Raw genomic sequence first — 23452 nt, forward strand, 5'->3', positions numbered from 1 at the left:
AATATCTTGTAAGAACAAGCTTATCGATAATAGTGAATCTGCTGAGCAGTCGTTAAGAATGAAGGATGAGGGCTTGGTCTCTCCTAAAGAATCTGGAAGGAAAAGGCGCAAGAGAGAAAAAGCAGAGTCTGTTGTACAACCACTAATGAAATTTACTCGAAAATAAAAATTCTAGAAGTCCTTTGAAGTATGTTTTGACAAATGACGCACATCAGACTGCAATTCATGTTACATGCGAAGTTCATGGTGTCCGCTTTATCGAGAGTCAAAACAATTTAATTGTCATGTTTGTACCACTAAAGTGTCCGTAATTCCGTAATAGCGGGAGTCAGTTTGAGTCAAACCCCAGTAGCTTTCGCCGGGATCTGGATTTTGTCCGTAATAGTGGGTGTCCGTGATTGCGGGGTGTCCGCAAGGCGAGAGTTGACTGTAATACTAATGAGGTGACAAGGTAACAAAGCGCGGAAAAAGGTGTAGAATTTGTAGATTTAGGTTTGGGTTTTTTGCTACATGTAAATGGCTTCACTGACGCAATTTAAAAAAGTTATTTGTGCTAGCAGAGTCTTTAATAGTGAAGCAATCCACAGAACATACAACATGACAAGCTGGGCATGTGGATATGTAATCTTGTTAATGTTTCTGAACGTGTTAAGAAATATTAGTTTTTTTTATATATTGTATGTTTATGTCAGTTTATTATGTATTATTTATTTTTGGAATTACAATATAGCAACACATCTTCTAACTTTCTTCGCTTGACCTCTTGTGCCATATAAGCCCCTGGCTTCGCATCCCATTGTAATCTCTAGTCTGTGCCATTTAACAGAGTTGTTATTGGAGTCATTGTTCAGTTATTAAAAAAGAGGGATACTTTTGCTGTTTTGTTGCGGCAGAAGGCATTGGTTGGTTTATTTACAAGTTTAAGGAACGTCTTTAATGATCAAGAGATCCGCAGAAAAAAAACTGCCACTGTGGTATATGTTCAATTTTCCCCTTTGATTTCCTTAAATATCGGGGAAGATCTGTACTCGGAGTAATAGCAGAAGTAAAGTTTTATGTCTTTGGCAACCAATGATTCAGGCAAGTTACCAGACCACACGTTTTTGTTTTCCTTGTCTTCACAATCCCAGAACAACCATTCCTCCGTAACGCGCATGCCCATGACAGCTTGACATTTACTAGAGTGTTTTAACAGAAAGAAAGGATTACGCATGGGCAGTTCGATAGGTGCTTTCGCTGACCCATCTGATCTACAACAAAAATACACGACAGTATCCTTGCCATAAGTACCGTCCGGGAGAATACCAGTGTGCAAGTTATCATTTTTCGTGTCTTCGTCGTCCCACTTGATCCGGCCTTCACTGAAACCTGTTGTCATGGAAACCAAAAGGGCAATTTACAGTCATTCAACTTTCTGTCTAGAGGAGCCTTTCTTCACTTGCAATAATCATCCATGTCTTGTTGTTAAACTTATCCTGTCGATGAGGATCATTTAACCTTTTCATGAATTATTTGTGTAAAAATCACCGAAAACAATGATGTGCTTTTTGGGGATGATTGGTACTGATTTGAAAGTAACCCCATTAGCGCGTTTAGAACGTAACGCCATGTAAATAAATTTAAGAGGCCAGACTCAACAACAGATATTTGCTTTGAGAAACTCAACTGAGTCAATAAAGAAGGCCGGCGTTACTTAACATCCATCAAGACCAACACAGTTTTAGCTTATTCTTACCATGTGGACATTTCCCCTTTTTGTGTATACAGTACTTTCCCGCCGGCCAGTCTCTGGATCCACCTTTGTTTTCTTTCACACAAAAATGCTGGGTGATCTCGTTGTTTTTCTGGTGACCTTTTAAGTGAATTGGCCGTGACCAGTTACTCAGTGGACTGGTGTCCTCCGTGTTTTGCTGAAGAGATCCCTCTGACCAGCTGACCCTCCTTGATCGTGGGCACCCACTGTCCGGCATTGGTAAAGCGTAGGTCCCTCCCGGCCATCTTACTATATGAGTCAAAGTAAGAAACCATAGTTACCATGAAGTTTTTGCAAGCGTCAAAGCGATCTCAAAGATGCTTTCTCAAAATCATTAATAATTCATCAAGCCAAAACAAAGCAAATCACTACCGTGAAGGAGGTTTAGAAATGTGATCTTAATAGACCATTTCCGAGTTGCTTTGAATCTCATTATGAAAGCGAGGCTAGGTACAAAGTTTTTGTTAAGAAAATTAGTTTACATTCATATGCAAACAAAACTAGTTTTCATATGAAAAGTTTTGCACTTAGCCTCGCTTTCATAATGAGGTTTACAGCAACTCGGAAAAGCCTATTATCATAAAATTTTGTGAACTTTTGCTTCGAATTTCTCCAAGAATTATCAATAGTTTGGGAAGCTATATCAAACACTCGAAAGAGTGTTTCCTCCTATTTCCAAACACCTCGAAGCTGGTTAAAAAAAATTCGGCTGCGCCTCGTTTTTCCAACCTACTTCTCGGTGTTTTGAAATCGGAGGAAACACTTTTCCTCGTGTTTGATATATTACGTAATTTATGTTGGAAGTAATTCACGCGTGTACCAAGTTATGTAACTTATACAGGCACGTGCTTCCCAAGGGATATATAACGACATCTTTATTTTATCAGTGGCTCCATAATCACAGGTTTCGTGCTCTTCCAAGTTGCAATAGATTACAACAAAAATTATTTAATATATAAAGGAATTACAATAAAATCATATAATAAATTACCTGGTGATATGTTAATAAGTTGTTTAAGATGTAATGTTTCCAAAATGATATTAGCTAGTGGCTTGCTTTGCTTCAAGCTTGCTAGTGACAAAATATTCCACCAAACAGCTCTCCTGTAAACGAAACTCTTTTTGAGGGCCTCTGTTTTGGGTCTTGGTATAAGAAGATTATGTTCCGAGCCCCGAACATTGTAATTGTGGATAGTGTTTGCCCTAATGAATTTTTCACCAAACATATTTAGGAATCTGTGTATTCATGTGTTTTCTACAGTGTTTAAAATTGGCGATTATCTCGTCTCAAACCTAAGCTTGGTCAGTTAAGAGCACGAAGAATCTAGGAAAATTACCGCTTAACGTCCCAGTCAGATCCAGTTACAACGCGAACGGCCCTGTTTTGTCAGTTCTAGGGTTTGAATCAATGATTTTGGTATAAAATTTGGTCTCAGATTTTCAGTATGTCCTGCAAATGGCTATGGATTAGTGTTGTGGCTAAAATTGGGTACGATTTTAGCCGCACCGCGAGATCATATCTCTATCTTCAAACGATACAGAAATAAAGCAAGGTGACCAAAAACGTTCCACTCAACATGATAAAGCGTGATTTACCACGGATACGTAAAGATCACATCTAGAAATGGTAAAGATTTTAAAGGACTGGAATTCACGAAACTATCTCTTGAGAACATGTCCTTGGAATTGGTTGCCTGGCTCCGCTAGCCCCTATGGCTATTTTTATTTTCAATTAAAATTTAGTTTTTAAACTGCCTATGAAGCGAAAATTGCTTATGTGTAGTTATAAAATTTGCACTTTAACATGTACGATTCCGAAGTTTTAGAGTACTGGGGTAAAACTTGTAGATTTTACAAACGGTCAAAGTTGGGCTATTTTGCTTTCAAAAATGGTCAGAGGACTGGGTCGAATTCCGAGTGAATTCCGAGTTGTGAAGTCACGTTGGTGCCAAAAGTTTGTTTACTTTCATTCCGTTCTTGCCGCCGAAAAGGATTGTAGAAAGAGAAAAGCATGTCTAGCGATTCTGTGAACGATCGATTCAGGCAACTCTCTTTGTTACGGACGCCAGCAACGCAATATCGCCCTCGCTGTCGCTTATCTTTCTTCTCTTCCGCCATGATGAATTGCAATTCTTGGCACCAACGTGACGTCAGCGGTTATTGTCACCTGGCATTTTGGCCGCGCGATTTGAATACCATTTTTGAAGGCAAAATAGCCCAACTTTGAACGCTCACAAAATCGGCAATTTTTACCCCAGCAACCTCAAACTTTGAAATCCCGTGTTTGAAAGGGTAAATTTTATAACTACCTAAAGACAATTTTCGCTTCATAGGTACTTTATTGTATTGTATTATTGTAAGACAACAGTACAAATAAAGGGCATTGTTGCTGTTGCTGTGATAGTCGTGAGCAGTCGTTGAACGTCTCTCAAGAGTTCTTGGATGTAATCTAGGTAAGATGTCTTTTCCGGACGTGAGACCCGGGGAGAGTACATACGGGGAGTGATTATTACAAAGTATGACAATTCAAATGAAAGCTGTTATACTGTTTACAGCGCCCTGTTTTCCGTGATTGTCGAGATCACGTGCTTCAATCGAACTGCGACCATCTTGGCCTGCAATGGTGAGCGCAACTTGAGGATATCCCTAAAACTACCCAGGCAGCTCCTTGTCAGGTTGTATGCCGCGGTTGCTCGGTAGTTTTGGCGCTCTTCCCAGGTTGCGCTCAAAAGTGCGAACCAAGATGGCGATAATCACACGGAGAAATAGGGGACGGTAAACAGTCTAGAAAGCTGTTGATAACTTACTTAAAGCTAATATGCTTTCTTCAAATTGAAAACAGCTACAAGATCAGGATCCCAAATGGATTTTGTAACGGACGTGCTTTCGATTCTCTCACGGAATCTTTATCAAATGATGGGGCAGGGGTGTTTTGTCACGTGACCTGAGATGGCGAGAGTCACGTGGGAGAATGCCGAGGTGGCGTTAGCTTGAAATTCGTATCCGCTGTCTCTGAGATTTTTTTCCTCTCTATTGGAAAATAAGTAAGAAACAAACATTATCAATAAGCGTACCAGAGCCATACAACTTTAACTTCATGAATCCTTCTGCCACGTCCGCCTTGTTAAAGTTAGCAACCAAAACGGAGCAGGTGTATTGGCCAACGTCCCTTTGTGAAACGTTCGTGATGTGCAAAGTGAAATTGCCCCTTTCTCCTGGGAGCCACTTTTCTGTAGCTTTCTTGTTGGTATTGTCTTTGATTTCCCGACCTTTGAATTTCCATACCGCCAGCGTATCAAAGACGTTCACGTTACGACCCAAACACACCAGAGTGACATTGGAACCTCGCCTCGTTATTATGGTGTGGTGAACTGGGTTGATCATCAGTAGCAAGGGATTAACACCTGAAGAAAAGAACGGAGATGTTGAAAGTTTACCATTTATCCGTAAAACGACGGCTGCTGTGTATGGATGACGCAAGAATCCATACATACCTCAGTATAGAACTAGGCATTGATGTTGTTAACAGTTTAAGGCCGCTGCTAACACTAGATTGATTGATTGATTGATGATTGATGATTGATGATTGATTGATTGATTGATTGATTGATTGATTGATTGATTGATTGATTGATTGATTGATTGATTGATTGATTGATTGATTGATTGATTGATTGATTGATTGATTGATTGACGGACTGCTGACTGACTCACTAGGGCGCTTCTAAGATTAGAAGCGAGAACCGGGCACGGGCACCTTGTCTGAACGTAACTTTTTGTCAAAGTAGTACTTGGGCACCATTCCTGGGCACGGGCACACTCCTTACTCATGCCTCCTGTGTTCGGGCGCCAATTGACGAACGAGTCGTCTAAAAAAAAGTCCTATCCAGTGTGCGGGCACATAATCGTGAATTGATTAAGTAACTTTTACAGCGATTGCCTTTTTAGTGAATAAAACGTTTTACTGGCTCGTTCATTTTCATCTGGTACAATCCCATGTCTATGGAACGGACACCGTTGTGCTCAGCATAAACGGCCTGTTTTAGACAGGCGTCTTGAAGAGAGTTTGGTTGGAGCAAAGTGACTCAGTCAAGTATGGCAGAGAAAATAAGTTGCCCATTTTACAGATGTGTCCGTTTTGTGAAAGGAACGAATGAAAACATTGTTTTATACTTTGGACGCTTCTTCTTCTTCTTTTTTATTTTAATTTTGGGCCATCACTCCTTCATCAAACATATAGGTCAGGAGAAACAACGGGAATTGATCCCAAAACCTAAAGTGTCTTGATCTTTAAACAAATGCTCCAAACGACATAAATACATGGAGAATAGCGAGTGTTGATATAGAGGCTTAAAGGAGGCTTAAACACTCTCACACCAGAGAGCGCTTTTAAAGCGGAATTGTCACCTATTTTGGTGTCACTCTGAATGCCCCAAAACAATATTTTATCGTTAAAATAATGGTTCACTTTTATTATCAATAACCCTTCTAGTGCACAGAAACTAGCATTAATTATGTTTGGCTGCGGATGGCTAGGATGGAAATGGATTGCAACTTGAGAACATTGGCCAATTTTTTATCAAGTTCTTCCTGTGTATTTTAGAGAAGTCGCAAAAAATAATTATAGTTAGTTCTTCCTTGGAGAAATTACTTAATATTTTCTTCCCGGTGCTCTAACAGTAATTTCACGTTAGCAAAACGACTCTTTAAAAAAATATTTAAGTAGTTAGCAAAATTGTCGTGAAAGTCCTCTTTAAGCGAATGTCCAGAGAAAGCTCCTTCTATAGTTTTCAAATCTCTGAGAAGGTTAAGTCGATATTATCTGGATAAGCGAGAGTGTGAGGGAAGTGGCACCAATAAGGAGAGGATGGACAAAACGAAGGAAAAAGAGAACCTCATCGAAACACATCTGGTTAAACATGTTAATGCTCATGCGCAAACTAAGTCAACATACTTTTGAGACAACTTTTCACAAAATTCTTCATAAAATGTCATTGATTGCAATTTGTTCACTCTGCTGGCAAATATGGAATTATCTTTCTTAAACAATGTTTTGCAGTGCGATGGCAAAATCGATACTGACCTGATATCGGGCAAATGCAGCCTAAAGTGTTTAAAACAACCACAGCAAATCTGAAGCTCATTTTCTGTCAATCTGGCATTCCCCCAGGGAAGTAAAGAAACCGTCTATCGATGGGACTCTTTTATTGCCCTTTTCCGAAAGCAAAAGCATGATCAGGCACAATTAGAAATAAATGACTTTCAGAGGAAACGTTTAAAAATAAATTTTAGAAGATGAAAATTGAGTGATACAAGCTGAAGGCAGCCGTTAGAACTCTAAATTTTCCTTTAAAATACGTGTATTCTGATTTTCTCGAAGTCCTTGGGTTTTAGATTACTTTGTTTTTCCTTTTTAAAAGTGTTCGTGGGTCATAATTAAAAAAAAAACACTTTCTTTTCTTTGTTCTGACACATTCTGAAACAACTGAAACACGACTTTGGTTTTATCCAAGGGTTGTGTTTTCAAGCTGGATCGCAAGTACAGATAACAGTTTCCAGATTGGCGTGTCCCTGTGAGCCTGCGATTAACAGTCGAAATAAACAACTAGAGAACAATGTGAATGGATGTACACCCTTGTTGTGAAAATTTATGTCGCTTAACCTCCCATAATGGGGCTTTCTTTAATATAATCAATTTAGCATCGCTTTCTGGAGTCCTTGTAGATCGCGCGATAGACTTTTTTTTTTTTTTTTATTATCATGCTTCCTTCAACAAAAATATTTTTGTAGTCAGCATTGCTCCTCCTCCTCCTCCTAGGTAAAAATTTTTCGAACCCGCCCTATCATGGAAACCTTAAAAACTTTTTTCTAGACAAGACACGTTGCTCCACATTCTCTTTCTCCACTATGGCGTGGGAAATCGGTCGAGAGTTCAAGGTTTGAACCCTAGCTGGAGTAATCGTGACGTGTTTTTTCTTGGCAAGACATTAAACTGTCACTTTGCCTCTCTCCACCAGTGGCATGTACAGCCCAGAAGCAAAGACCCCAACAGGGAGGGGGTTGAACAACAGGAGGGAGCCTTGGATTAAGTAGGGTGGGAAAAAAGATTGATGATGATGATTTCACATCTTTTGTCATGTACCTCTTTATTATGTAAAATGGAAGGCGGTATTGGGGACTTCGGGCAACCGGGATTCCCAAAGACAGCGAGAAGCCCAGAAACAGCGTGAAAAGAATAAGGACGGAGAATTCCTAGAAGAAGGGGGCGAAAACCGAGAGTGAACAGCCAAACAATGCGTCTTTCCTGTTTCGCTGAATCTGTACTTGAACTTTTTCCCCTTGCGATCAGTATCGTAGACAGTTTCGTATTTCTGGTCTACTATTCAGAAATCTCAACCTCGTTCCCAGGGCCTTTTCCCTGGCAACGAGGTTGCAGAAATCTCTAAGAATTGCATACGACTCCAATATGGCGGACAAGTTCTGCTCCACTTGTCGTTTTAATACAGTGTCATCAAGTAGCACTTATATTAATTTTTTCAATTGATCACTATCTTTTACAGCAAATGTCGCTGACTATTTAGTGACGAAAGACTCAAGCTCAAACTTCCCTTCATTAGAATTCAACTTTTTTTCCACTGGATGTGGTTCTTTTATTTATATTATATTATGTAGTAATTCCAAGGTCTGACAAAAATAACCATTCCCAAAATTGATGCATTCCGTTTGCAAACCAAACGTCTCCAAGTTAAGTGCATGTCCGCTGTAAGATCCTGTAACCACAGTTTTTGTCTTGCTTTGTTTTAATTTTAGATTGTTTTGGGAAACTTTTCAGATTCGCTTTAAAAATTGTGCTCAGTTAACGGGCTAATGCATGTTTACTTTCTTAAAAGCGAGAGCGAAATCGTTCTGTTGCCATGTAAGCAAAAGATTTATTCTTACTGTCGTCTGTTTTACACGAGGTTCAGGAACAATGCCATGAATGGGGATGAAGGTAAGTTCGAACCTTTGCCGCAAATATTTCGATAAGATTTGTTGTCGGTTCCTGTAGTTCGCATCTCTGAAGAAATCTTTTCATACGAATAAAAGGAAGATCACCAAACTAGATCGAACCTTTGACGTTCATATTGTCAACGATTCCCTGTTCTTGTTCTCGGTTCCACAATACGTTGAGAAACATTATCATTAGCTAAGATAATTAAACAACATTTATATGACTATTTTATCTCGAGGTTCAGGAATATTGTTGTACAAACAAGAATGTGTTTGAAGATTAAGATCAAACCTTTGTCCCGAATGTTTTGAAGGTTCGAAAACATTGTCACGCATAGGTAAGAATGGTTGAGATCGAACCTTTGGCGCACATATTTCGAGTATGTTTATTCTTCCTGTTTTTCACGTGGTTCGCATCTCTAAGGCGAGCACGTGTGCTTTTTGTTTCGAACGCCATCACTTTGAATGATTGATTATCACGAGATAACTCAAGTGCCTGAATACTTCCGCTAAAGGAACCACGCTTTAGCGTGAGAACAAAAATATTTCAAAATGAATTCTTTCATTTTCTAGCGTCAAAGCTTCCCCATATCCATACGTAATGTTGTGATAACTTTTTTCAGTTCTGTTTCTTTTTTTCCCCTAATGTTTTAACTTAAAAAGGATACTGGTGCTATTCTTGACTGGATGCCTTAGAGCTGCTAGTTTTTCAAGTCCATTCTTTCATGTGACCTTTGGGTTTAATCTAATTCTGTTCGCTTTCGCACCATTACCATATCTATTGGAGCTATAAAACTGAAAATATCATCGTTGACAGGTTAAATTTATCGTCAGAACACTAAATGGCGCACTTCCATTTGATAAATTTGTAGACTTAAGAGAGCCCGACAATTCAAATGAAAAGCTATTGTTTTTCAAGATCAGTTCAAAATCAAACTGTTTTATCCGCTTTTTTTTTTCATCACAAGTGATCTCCCTGCATCAACAATAAATAAAAGGGCGCCTTTATATGCAAATCGCTTTAACCTACGGTTAAATAAAGCTAATTAGAATATAGAAATAGAAATGTTGCTTCGAAAAAAAGCTTTATTTTTTTCAAAAATTGTTCGATCTTGTTTCATAATGGCAATCGGCCTATAGCTTTCTTCCGTTTAGTCACTTTCCTATTAAGTCATTGCTCATTTATGTACAGCTTTCATTTGAGTTAAATTTCAAAATCTGTCCGGAAAGTCAGAGAGTCGCCGAAAGCAGCGTATTTAGTGAGATATATTTTCAAGTCAAGAGGCATGTCTACATGCGTCATGCGGAAATGGTGTTTACTGACGCACGAGTGTTCAAAACAATGCTTTGAGAAGGGTTCACTTCTACCTTCCGTGTCGTTTAAATGAGAGAAAACGAAACTTGTGTATGTGCTTCCCTTCTGCCTGCAGACGTAAAAAAATTAACCACCGGCCAATTTTTACATCAAGTTTATCAGACAAAATTAAAAGGGTTATCGTTCAATTGGTTGAATTAAGTTCCTAAGACCACGCCCCTGGGTGTTAAAAACCTCAGCAACGGTATTATCGGCTGATTAAGTGCGACTCAAGAACTCAAGAATTTAAATTTTCAACAGGTGGCGGGTTTAAATTCCGGGAATTGAGTAATAAAAACCGGGGGAGGCAGAGCAAGCAACAGAGAACAAAAAAAGGATACAATTAAACACTGATCGTATTGCGACTTCTAAAAAAGTATAACTTACACTTGTAATTTCCAAGTAATTTTAAGTGCAAACACAAGAACGAACACAATAAGGAGTTCATGCACGAGTTGAAGAATCCTCATTAAAGACTGTAATATCAAGGGCATAGTTGGTTAGCTACAAGTGCAAAAGCTTTAGTAAAGTGATCCCTGGTTGAGACATCTACACCGAGAACGTTAAACGTCTCTACATTCGCTCGACAAGTAAATTCACTGACTATTCATCTGCACTGCCTATTTCTTGGCTTCGGTGCTTTTTAACCCTTTCGATCTCGTTTTGAGGAAAACAGGAAAGCGAAAACTAAAAAGTAAACATGAAATACACTTTTCTTAACAAATTATTACGTAAATTTTAAGCCTTCTTTAACACCTTAACCAAGGCGAAAACAATGTCGATTTTCACTCTAGCATGCATGGTTTGGTTTGTTCACTGAATTCTGCTTTTCTTTGCTCAACAATCCCCTCCCCCCCCCCCCCCCCCCCCACCTTATCTTTAGCTCGCTCCCGGTTTTCATAACCTTTTTTTCAAAAGCGAAACATGTCAAATAAGTCATATAACTTAATTAGAACGTCATTTTAAAACTCGTGCCTAAATCGAGAACATTGCGGAGGTGGTTGAAGCAGATATCTCCAGATTCAAGAAAGAAGTGATGGAATGCTATCTTGCAGCTTTCCTACTTGCATTTCTGCTATCCATACCAGGTAAGATTTAGGATAGAAAAATCATAGTACGAAGGTGCGAGTTTCTGCAAGTAAAAGTTCGCGTGTCGCGCACAATGTTACCAAACGGGGAAACAGAAAATGTAGCCGGTTTGATCCATCTCCGGAATTTGGCAGAGACAAGATTTGTTTTCGTGTGGTTAGGGTTTTAATATTTGGTAACTTCCGAATCACTTTCCCCGGTGATAACTGGTAACGGATATTATAAGGAAACTGGGTATGCTCTAAAATTAATTGTTGGAAAGTTGCGAATTGGATTTCCGCACCCACCCTATCAAAAATAAGAAGTCTTTTAAATTTTTGAGGTAACAATTACCCGTAAAAGCTTTTCTCTTCCTCCAGCATTCTTCAGAAAGCGCTGTAGTGGAATGTTTACTGTTGAAAGGACAATCAATTTGCACACACATGGTTGTGTTTCCGAGGCCATTGACATAGTGTTTATGCGTTCGGCGTAGATTTATACTGCACATCTCCACCGTTACAAAAGATTCATTGCCCACTACAAACCTAAACGCTTTCTTGTCTTTCTTAGGCATAACTGCGCTCATAAACATTAATATTACCGGAGCTTTCGCTTGGACAAGGCAAATTTCTACAAAAGTGTAAATCACTCATGCAGTTTATTTGAGTACAGTCAAATCTCAAAATATTCCAATGTCTGCTTCTAACTGAATTCTTCTATGGTCCAAGGACCTAAGTTCACAAGTGTTTTCATTGAATTATCACATTGTGCAGCACTTTAAATTTCAGGTGGTACTGTTTATCATACTGTACAAGATGGCACCAAGTCGTTTTAAACAATATAGATGAAATCCTTAAGCTAGTGTAACTTAAGCTGTGTTTGGTCGATTTCTCCGTCGGCGTTCTCCTATAACATACAACTTATTATAGCTATACTGTAAATCCCAGCAGCCTAAGAACTATTATCCGGTGCCTTCACAGATTTCACCCCCTCAATCCCAGAGGTAAACATCACTAACGTTTGATTCCCCGGGTGATACTGACTAAGGAATGAAGGCTATTAAGGTGCTTTTTGCTCCACTGTATAATTTGTCTGGAACTCTCGAATTTCTTAACGGTGGCCGAATTAACCTCACCTGAAATTCTGCCAAATATTCAATTAAATGAAAGTCTTGGTTAACTGTTCTTTTCTTTGAAGTTGTTTGCTTTTCAACATTTTACACCAAGAAATTCGAATATTATTTTTCTTGCTACGCACCTGTCATTTAATTATCGAGAACTTCTATAGACTTACCGTCTTGACCCTTCACAAACAGAATTCCAAAAGAATCGAAAATGAATTTAATTGACCATCACTGCGGTGAAAACACTCGAGACAACCACGTGTTGGATGACAACCTAAATGGCTCCTGAACACGCAAGGTTGACTTGACACGGAAACATTGTAACGCCGAGAAGGTTTGACTGTCAACGGTTGACAGTAAACCTTCTCGGCGTCACAATGTTTCTCGTTCTCTTCACCGCATGTCGGGATTTCTTGGTCGGAATTAATTCTGTTATTTGAGAATTTTCAAGTCAGATTGATCTTTAAAATACATCCACCTGTGTTTTCGTTTTAAAACTCTTTTTACATCCTATGCAATATAAATGCAACTATGGTTACTATGATGCAAAGGAACTTCAAACGACCTGCATTTCACAAGAAATAATTTACACGTGTAAAAGTTTCTGGATTTTCTTTCGAACAACGTATATTTTAAACTTTGCGTAAGTCGGGCATGTACAATACAATTTTCTAGCCATATTTTCGTTCACTCTCCTATACTTAGAACACTTTCCGACCAAATATAAAATGTTCGATTGAGTTGGAAAGAAACCTTTTACTTCAGTGTAATAACCACGTTACACGCATAACCACGTTTGCACGTTGCCCGGCAAATTTTTACGAAACAGTCGAAAAGGAACGGGGGTCATACGATGTACCAACACAGGCCTACATATGAATTGAAAATATTCTTACATATGAATCTATCATATGAGCTCACGAAACACGTTAAAAGAAATAGCTGTCTCTGCCATTTCGACGGCCGAAGATATCAATGAGTTGGCATATGTCCTTTCAGTGTTAATAAGTACGATGTCACTGACACGTTGTTGCCCCATGGTGCTGCGGAGGTAATTTTTCAATCTGCGCAACGCACTGAATGATCGTTCTGCAGAACACGATGTAGTAGGTATCACTCGGCAAGGATACGTACCACATAAGAAAACCCTGGAAACATATCAAATTGATCATTCTCGTGCATTGTCTCCAGTATTTCTGAAACGGCCATGTAGCCTAATCAGCGCACACAACGAAATTTCGCCTACATTTTCTGCTCGGCTTCCAGAAACTCGCCGTCGATTTTGTAAAATTTAGCGACGCGGGAGAAGCTTTCTTTATCAGGTGTTTCACTGTGACAGCCGGATATTTCCCAAAGCACAAAGTATTTCCTGGTCCTGAGCTCAAGCTCGGATAGCAGCTTGTCGATGGACGCATCAGTAAGCGTTAATACGGCGGTGCGATTCCGGTGTCAGCTGCGTTTGTCTTTGCGTGTGTTCACCTACAAGGGCTTGAAGGTAACGCGATGGCGTTTGTCTGGATGCCCTGGTGAATAAAAGATCAAATAGAAGATCGCAGTTTCTTTGCAACTGCTTAAGAACTGCGATGATCTTTTTTCTATTTGATCTTTCATCCGCAGTACAAAATATATGCGTCATATATTAACATTCATTTATTCGTCCTTCTTTCATGGGTATATTACGAACTCACAATATGACCAGCTGGTTTGGTAGCTCAGTTAGTAGAAAACTGCACCGGCATCGCAGAGGTTATGGGTTCGATTCCCGTTCAAGCTTGAATTTTTTTCGGGATTTGTTTTCGCAACTGCTTAAGTTGCGTACTAGCTGCGAGGATCTTTCTTCTATTAAATAACCAGAAACTCATCAAGTGTTAGGCAACAATTGTCTTGCGTGAATTTAACTGGCTTTCACGCCGACTTCATGTTAAAATAGAAATTATCTATCTCTTCCAAAAAAAAAAGATTTTTTTTAAAAACTGGCTTTGCACAAATTTATCTTGCTGCCCAAAAAATCTGAGCTGCCCAGAATTTGTGGAGGCTGCAGTCCCCCAGGTCCGTACGCCTATGTCCAAAGCTGCTGCAAAAACCTGGGCACCCTTTTTTGAGCCACAAGCAGAGCCAAAGTGAGCATCAACCCTTAATGTACTTTGTTGCTGGACTCCACGTATGATATTGACTTGCCTTGCACATGGTCTCTTGCAAGAGACTGCTCCTGCAACCGTGCTTAAGGTTAAGACTCTTTTCTGATGTTTATTATATGTTTTAATGTTGGTTGTACCTCGCATGGGTCTCGTTGTCCCTTTTTGCGTAATACCCTTTACACCATTCATTTTGTTTCTTGTATTTCTGTTTTGTTCTTTGTATTGAAATTGATGTGTCCAATAAAGCTGATGAAATAAAAAAATAAATCAAATCAAATCAAAAGGTAGCCAAACTAGGTTCCTGTTTTTATTCATTTACAGAATTTCTATTGTAATGTTTTCAACAGGTGTCAGCGGTAAAGGAGCTAAACTCGTCCCAGTTCCTGGCAAAGTAGTGGCAAGGCGGGGCTCCAATGTGACCTTAGTTTGTCTTGGAAGTGATGTGAGTCAATTGGATACCTATATCTATTGGAACTTCAACGGCAAGGAAATCAGTAGAGGCGATTCTGAGTGGCCAACAGAAGGGAAAGCAAATTTCTATCTGCATATCACAAATGTGTCTGAGAAGGATGTTGGTGAATATGATTGCGTTGCAACGGTGTCTAATGGCCTAGAACCTTCAGACGACACTGAAGCTTCGATAGAGTTACAGTTATATGAGAGCGGTACGTAAATGCTGGGATCTGTTATTCATCTCCGCATAATACATCGAACAGTAATAATTATTGACAACAAGAGATATGAGTAACAGTCGGTGTGATCGTCCCGGTGTACCCGGAGAGAACTCATTCAGAGTCCGGGAGAGGTAGCCGCACCTAAAAGTGAAGGTGCACATCCTTATACACAATTAAAATTCCCAGTAGGACACACTGACAAATATATAACTCACCAAAATACTACGCTTTTGCTTGTATTTAAATTACACCTCTCGGACCCGTGGAAAATCAATCCACTGCACCCTGTTAATTTTTAGTTTAACCGCTCCTCAAACGAAACCACACCTGTCCCCCAAAAGAGAAAAAAAGAAAACGACAAACAAAATCGATACGATTTTCCAGCAGCTCTCCCCCCCCCTCCCCTCCCAACAAAAAAAAATAACATAACATAACATAACCCTCTTTCCTTCCGACCCACTAGCTTTACAGCCACCGGTTTCAGACACTTTTCACCACTTTTAAATTTAAAAGGCCCGTTTAAACGGTTTCATCTTTTGCTCAACATGCGTTCAACACTTATTGAACCAAATGTTGGGAGCGGTTTGAACGGGTCGTTCAGCATTGTTAAAAGTGTAAAAAAAATGTTGAAAGCTTGTTGAAAGCGTGTTGAACCAAATTTTTTTTTTTTATTTATTTAACATCCATACAACATTTTCTTTGTTACGTTCTCGAGAATGTTGAATGGTGTTGAAGTCATTTGAACACTCTGTTCAACATTTGTCTAACATTTGCCCAACATCTGTTCACCTTTTGTTGATCAAATGTTGGGCAAATGTTGAAACCAATTAAACGGGCCTTTAGACTTTGACAGATCAATACTCTTACTCTTTACCAGTTGATACAACGGTAATAGTATAAAATAAATGCCAAATCATTGGCGAATAAGGATGATACAACGGTAATAGTATCAAACAACTGCCAAATCATTCGCGAATTAGGTTACTATACCAGCCAGTTAGTAGTAGTAGTAGTAGTAGTAGTAGTAGTAGTAGTAGTAGTAGTAGTAGTAGTAGTAGTAGTAGTAGTAGTAGTAGTAGTAGTAGTAGTAGTAGTAGTAGAGTAGTAGTAGTAATTGCTTTATTTGCATGACCACAAGATTTACAGTATTGCAAAAGCTTATATAATCTAATTACTAACAAAACAGTGTAAAGTATCATAACAATATATAATTAATTCTAAGCTACATCATCAATATCCAATAATAGCCTGTCACGTATAATCATACATGAAGAAATAAAGTTCATAACCAGTTTGTTTACATTATAGTCTTTAGAGTTCATCAGTAGTTTCACAATGTCTGATGTCGATTTCGTTTGAATATCAGGTATCATTTTACTTATGTCTTCATAGAATGTCTGCCTCTGTAGAGAGTAGCAACTACATTGAAACAAGAAATGAGTTTCATTTTCCACTTGATTTGATTGACACAACTGACATAATCTTAACTCTCTAGGAAGATGATCTTTCTGATATCTACCAGCTTCAATTCTGAGTTTGTGGTTACTTAATTTAAACTTAACTAGGTTTCGTCTATCAGGAAAATTTCTTAAATGAGTTAAATAATTAGACGAAGAGTATTCATTCTTGAAAGTCTTATAGAACTCTAACTTTTTTGAGTGTTCAAGGTTGTGTTGCCAGAAACGTAGATACTTGTTTTTCATATTAGTTTCAATTTTCCTTATTGTCTCATTGCTAAAATTTTCAGGATTTAGATCAGATGGATAGTATTTTTCTAACATGCCCATAAAATTGGAATAAAAACCGGAATTATTAATGGGGTGTAAATGTTTTGACATCAGTAGTAGTAGTAGTAGTAGTAGTAGTAGTAGTAGTAGTAGTAGTAGTAGTAGTAGTAGTAGTAGTAGTAGTAGTAGTAGTAGTAGTAGTAGTAGTAGTAGTAGTAGTAGTAGTAGTGGCAGTGGCAGTGGCAGTGGCAGTGGCAGTGGCAGTGGCAGTGGCAGTGGCAGTGGCAGTGGCAGTGGTAGTGGTAGTGGTAGTGGTAGTGGTAGTGGTAGTGGTAGTGGTAGTGGTAGTGGTAGTGGTAGTGGTAGTGGTAGTAGTAGTAGTTGTAGTAGTAGTAATTGTCTGTTTGTCTTTTTGGTAGTTCTGAAGGTCTCAGCTTCGCAACCAAACGTCACTTTAGACGAAGGAGCTACAGAGACCCTACACTGCGAGCTGACGTACTCGGAAACGATCGACGTTTGGGCGTTTTGGCTTTTCAACGGAGAAATGATGGACGCTAAACTTTACCACAGTGGAGATGATCAAGTCTTAGATAAGACAGTCACAAATTCCTCGACATTACAACTTAAATACGTGACACAAGCACAGAGTGGGACATACACTTGTGGAGCATATGCTAACTCCACTGACATACTTATAAGCACAATGAATATATCCGTGATGGTGAAAGATGTAGAAGGTCCTTCGCTAGTCCCAAAACAATCAGTAGTTGAGGTTGAAAAAGGCAAAAACGCAACACTCAGTTGCGTCGCAGCTTATCCGGCAGCATTGTTCAACGACTTGTTTTGGACTTTCAATGGCAGCCGAATACACAGAAGCAAAACCAACAGCAAATATGAAGAAAATAGGTTTATACTCTCCGAGGGGGTTATTAAAAGGAGGAGGCTCAATTTGGAGATTTATAATGTTGGATTTGACGATAGTGGTCACTACACCTGTGTTCTCAACACTTCACATGGCTTGCGGGAGAAAAACATCAGCGTCCATGTAAGCGCGGGACCTACTCTTCACAGTGGTAGGTGGTCTTAAAATCTTATAATAAACTTTTGTTCAAAGTTTCAGATCTTTACATACATCGTCATCAAATCTCCGCGCGCCAGTAGGCGCGTAAGGTAGAAGATCTTTACATTGGCTTTCATTTTAATAGTCACATTTCCTAACAAAAATTGGAACCAGGCGACAGGACTTTATTCTTAATGAAACTATGCTAAATTTTTTCTCTAACTACATGTACTTTAAAATTTCAATCCTAAATTCTGTCTGTCTGTCTGTCTGTCTGTATGCAGGATATTTGTCCCATGGACCTAGTTTAATGGCCTTAGCTCCCACGAGTCTCCTGTAGCTCAGTGGTAGAGCATCCGAACTAGTAATGGGAAGGTCTTAGGTTCGACTCCTGATAAGAGAACTTTTTTCCGAGTTTGCCTGTGTCATTACTGAATAATACATCAGTCTCATACATCTATTATGTCTCTTGGGTTTGAAAAGAGACACTTACATCGCCTTGTTGTCTAACTTATTGATGAACCTTACAAGTGGAAAACGGTTTATATGTTTGGGTTGAATTGCTGCTCGCACCTTAGCCTGCCCTGTTATTTCCCGTTTGCAGTTTTTCATATTTTGTATAGCAACCTATAAGAGCTAAATTTTCGTATTTCTTTTACATGGTCACACGGTAATTGGCTTTACTGTTGTGGCGTCCCAGCCCTCTGTATTTCATTTTCCTCTCTTTCTGGCGAAGTGAAATAAATTAGTCATTACAAAAGCTAACGAAGTCTGTTTAAAGTCTCCCTTTTGTATTGCATGAGAAGGTCTCCCCAATTCGTTTCAGTTCACCCGTTCGTTTCAGTGGCGCCAATTTGATTTCTACTAAATTCATGGCAAACATTTGACTCTTAAGTGGAGTATATCTTAAAGTTTTGTTCTTACTTCACATTTTTATCGACAGTTTTTTTTTCGAATCCCTCCAGTATTTTAAGACTCGTATCTTTAATTCTGTTGCATATTGACCTTATCGGTGAAGATGCGTCTTCAAGTTATTCTGTGTCAAAGAATCACAATAACAATGCCGATCTGCTTGGTACAACACTATTCATTGGTCTGGGCCTGTTCGCTGGACTAATAACGACAGCAACACTTTCTTTAAAACTCTGGCGAAGGAGAAGACGTCCCCCTGGATCAAGTAAGGTTACGTTTCTCTGATACATTCAGGGTCAATTTTTATTAGTCCATTTTTAGATCAGTATAACTCGACTCTGTCTTCCAAAGTTTGGAATATGTTTTCGTTGACGAGGACGATAAAGTATCTTAATGCATGTTTTTATTCAAAGTTTTGGAAGAGGGATATGTGGAAGATTTCGAGGCATTTTAATAGATGTGACAAAAAGAGAACAATTTCCGCATCTTCTTCCTATTCCAGTAGCGTTATTACAACTTCTGAAAATTGGGGAAGGCTTAAACTAACTTCTTTTGCTTTTATAGTTGTTTGAGCGTTTCGTTGCTTTTGTTTACGTTGGTTCGGCTTGTTTTTGTTTTTACTTTTGGTACGTTTTCATTTGGTTTGGTTAGGTTTGGTAAAGGTTTGGCCAGGTCTGGTTTGACTTAATTCGGTTCGATTTTGTTTCGTATATTTTTGGCTTGGTCTAGTTTGAATTGTTTCGTTGGCTAGGTTAGGCTAAGGGTGTGCTCCTTTTGGATGATCCAGATCAGGATAAATGATCTCAAGAAAATTAAGGCATGGGTCTCTAGTTACTTACTCAAAAAATCAAGGGGGTGGTCAATCTTCTGAAAATTTAGCTGTAACGTCGTAAGACTTTGGCAGCACAAAATGCTTACAAATGTCAACATATTGACCTACACGACTTATGCAAATTAGGTCACGTGACCTGTTGCGGCCGAAACATTTATGCAAACATTTGAGCAAAAATGGCACCACTTTTTATTGCCTCCTGGAGGCTGCTGGTAGTTTTAAAACTTTGCCACTGTTAAGCACTTCATTTCTGTGCTCGGGCTTTTTGAATATTCCTTTAATTTTGAAAATAAACGGCATTTTTTACTAGTGCCCAGTCCCTCCAAAGTAAAATTGGCCGTTTATTTTCAAAATTGAGGGAATATTTAAAAGGCCCGGGCACAGAAATGAAGCGACTAAAGTGGTAAAGTTTTAAAACTACAGGCAGCTCCCGGGAGGCAATAAAAAGTGGTGCCATTTTTGCTCAAACGTTTTCTTCAATTTTGCATCCGTGAAAGGTCATGTGACCTAATTTGCATAAGTTCTTTATGTCAATATGTAAGCATATTATGCTGTCAAAGTCTTACGACGTTACAGCTAAATTTTCAGAAGATAGGCCACCCCCTTGCTTTTTTGAGTAAATAACTAGAGACCCATGCCTTAATTTTCTTGAGATCCAAGATCACTCGGATCATAGAATCCTTGCCATGCAGAGTTGATTCCTCGGTTCCTTTGATGCACCATGATCCGAGTGATCTTGGATCATTGATCCTGATTTGGATGATCCCAAAGGTACACACTCTAAGTTTTATTTGATTCGGCCTAGTTAGTTCGGTTCGCTTCGAACTTGGTGTTCGATTCGACCTGTTTGGCTTGCTTTGGTTCGGTTCGGTTCGGTTTGGTTTGGCCGGTAATTTTATTTGGTCTGATTCGATTCGGTTCGCTTCGGTTTGATTTGGTGTGATTTGGCTTGATCCGATTTGAACTGGTGTGGCTATGCTTGGCTTGGTTTGTTTTGCATAAGTTTGGCTTCGTGCCGCTTGGCTTGTTTTGGTATGATTAGATTAAGTTCGACTTGATCTGGTTTCGCTCCGTTCGGCTTGGCTTGGCTGCTTTGGTGTTTTAAATTCACACTGTTAAGTTTGAATGGCAAACCCCCATAACTTTTTTCATTCAATCACAGACAACAATGATAACAATAAAGCTAAGAAACCTAAAAAACGTAAGCTAAGAAATGAATAACTAACATCTTCGCAAAGTGTTTCCTGACCCGAGCTAAACATTGCCATGATTTCAGCCCTGCACAGGACACTGATCTTAACAGTATACGCTTGTGACATTCTCAACACTACGCATCTTTCTTACTTCAAAACCAAGATTATAAGGGCGCCTTCCTTTGCGGTGATCCGGATCAGGATTTCTGATCCATCGGGTTTCTTTGGGATGATCCATTTTCAGATCAATGATCTATTGAATTCATTCTGGACGAGGATTCGTGAGATCACTGAGTGACCCCAAAATGAATCATCGAATTGATAATCCGGTAGCGTTCCTTTAGACAAAAGATCAGAAATTTTAATTTAATTTGTTATTAAAGTGACAATGTACAGTGGTTCTCACTCTGAATGGTGCATTTCCCTCGTATTTGGAGCTGCCATAAAATTCCTGGAAAGTAGTCGTTAAAAATTGCCGTTGTTTCTTTCAGCACGGGTTAAAACTTATCAGGAAATGGAGTGGCTTGTACATAAACTTTCGCTTTTATCACAAAATTGCCATTTCAAAAAGTGACTCTCCTAAACGAGCTGCTATGATCCTGTTTGTTTGTAGCTTATATTGTTTCTGCTTAAAAAAGCTGTTCAGTATTTAAAGCTAGGTGTTATTAATGTTTTTAATTTCAAATTAATCCTCTTTACCCACTGGATTTCCGCTGACGCGTGCAAATTTCGAGCCTGCTGTTCAGTAGTAACTGCTCCTACGTACCAAAACCCCCCTTCCTTTGCTGCGCCATGATCCAGATCAGCCCAAACGAACGCACCCTAAAATTTACGATCATGTTTTTCCTTTCTTGATACTGCTGCTGATTTAACACGGACATCGACTTTTGCTTCCTAGTAATATCTCCTCCAGATGAAGACGATATAGACTTCGAATACGACGTATTTATCACTTACAGCAGAAAGGATTTCCCGTTTGTGGACAAAGAACTCTTGCCTTTGTTTAATAACAATCAAGTAAGGTATTGCGTCGATCATTTACACTTTGAACTAGGGAAAGCTTTCCTGGAAAGCATGGTGGAAGGCGTATACAAGAGCCGTAAAGTTTTAGCGGTCTGGACGAAGAATTACGCCACAAGTAAATACTGCAAACAGGAGTTAGACTACGCTTTACAGCGAAGCTTTGAGAGAAGTGACTCTGCAGTGATTGTAATACGAATTGACGACACTGACCGAAGCCAACTCCCTAAAGCTCTCAGGGCAAAAACATTTTTGGATTACTCTGATAGTGCAGAGAGAAAGGGATGGGAAAAAAGACTGATAACGCATTTAAAAGTAAAGTCATGCGCTGTAACGACTGGAATGACAGGGACAATGGTTTGACGGAACGTTAGGGGTTGATTATTTAATTTCTTATTGCCTGCATTAGACCGCGATTGAGCAGTTATCCGTGGATCTCAAATCCTACATACGGGCGGAAATATAGCTTCACCGCGACTAGAAGAATTTTTAGAAATTAGAAGAATTAGAAGGAAGAGAACGCTCGCAGCGTGTGGCTTTCTTTCTGCGCCAGATTTGTTCAGTTCTTACACTGCGAGCAATAAAAAAAAAGACGGAAAATTAGCTGAGCTGGAGTATCAACACTTGGCTGGAGTTAAACATTGGAGATGGTCATCGTTCTTATTCATTCTATTTATTTTACTATTTATTCTCTTCTTTAAATACAGTCCAGCCTCTGGCATATTTTCTAACGTATACCTGTTGAAAACAGCACGGTCTCTCCATAAACGGCCACTATATTTTCTCTAAAACGCAGATCTACACATTTGTCATTTTCGTTATCAAAAAATAGCATCATCTGAAAAGGAAAGACAAAGAAAATAAAAATCATTTAACCACAGCAGTTACGCGTGTTTCATCGCCAAACCAAGACATCACGTACACTATGAAAGCAAAGAAGTGGGTGTGCAAGCCCTATATAAATGTAAAACTGTACACGAGTGAGACACCAAAGAGGCTGACGCATGCAGGAAGTAGAACAATTAAATTGAAAGCTTCATCTCCCCGTTGTTACTCTTAGCTTTTTACTCTTCCTCCGCAATTGAAACGTACCTCACCTACAAAACTACGTGTATTTGCATTTCAAAATATCTATCTCACTGTTTTTTTTTCTTTTTTTACAAACCGTACTCAATTAATCTATACTGAGAAAAACGAATCCAGATTACCCCCCACACTCCTCTGACCTGGTCTTATACAGACGGACTTTCAGAAAACAACCTTGAATGCACAAGGGCACGCTCTGATTGGCCAAAAACCGGTCTTCCTTGTATGGAGACAAGGTAAAATTTCCAAGAGTTATTTTATAAAGAAGATCAAAAACACTTTGCTTTTCATGCTTCTACAGAATCGATTCCAACACTCGCCGGAAAAAGTTCAGGAGAACTCGGAAATAAGATTGAAAACCACATTTAAAGCACAACAGCTAAAAGAAGAACATGAGAAAGTGCAAAATTTTCTGCAAGAAGTCATATCGCACGCATTTGCCAGCAAACAGTTTCACCTATACACACACCCTTACCTTCAACTGAACCGAGCTAACACGTCAAAAAAGCTTAAGCGTGAAGC

The 23452-nt window shown here is 39.1% G+C and overlaps 2 protein-coding genes across 3 annotated transcripts; one reads left to right on the forward strand and one right to left on the reverse strand.

The window, feature by feature from the left end:
* Positions 1–544: 544 nt before the first annotated feature.
* Positions 545–6972, reverse strand: LOC146463987 (uncharacterized). Its single transcript, XM_085083797.1, has 4 exons — positions 6837–6972; positions 4828–5157; positions 1736–2002; positions 545–1368 (listed from the first exon to the last, which is right to left on the reverse strand). Exons 1-4 carry the CDS (start codon positions 6895–6897, stop codon positions 983–985), a joined length of 1044 nt encoding a protein of 347 aa, XP_084939923.1. The 5' UTR covers positions 6898–6972; the 3' UTR covers positions 545–982.
* Positions 6973–11052: 4080 nt separating this feature from the next.
* On the forward strand, positions 11053–22408 carry LOC146463988 (uncharacterized). 2 transcript variants are annotated; one of them, XM_085083807.1, is made up of 5 exons: positions 11053–11185; positions 14774–15091; positions 17247–17900; positions 18906–19064; positions 21723–22408. In XM_085083807.1, exons 1-5 carry the CDS (start codon positions 11134–11136, stop codon positions 22205–22207), a joined length of 1668 nt encoding a protein of 555 aa, XP_084939933.1. In that variant the 5' UTR covers positions 11053–11133; the 3' UTR covers positions 22208–22408. The 2 variants fall into 2 exon arrangements, with proteins under 2 accessions (XP_084939933.1, XP_084939934.1); XM_085083808.1 differs by lacking the exon at positions 18906–19064.
* Positions 22409–23452: the final 1044 nt, after the last annotated feature.

This window comes from Pavona decussata, unplaced genomic scaffold, assembly GCF_977016875.1.
Source record: "Pavona decussata unplaced genomic scaffold, jaPavDecu1.1 SCAFFOLD_170, whole genome shotgun sequence".
Taxonomy (NCBI): Eukaryota; Metazoa; Cnidaria; class Anthozoa; order Scleractinia; family Agariciidae; genus Pavona; species Pavona decussata.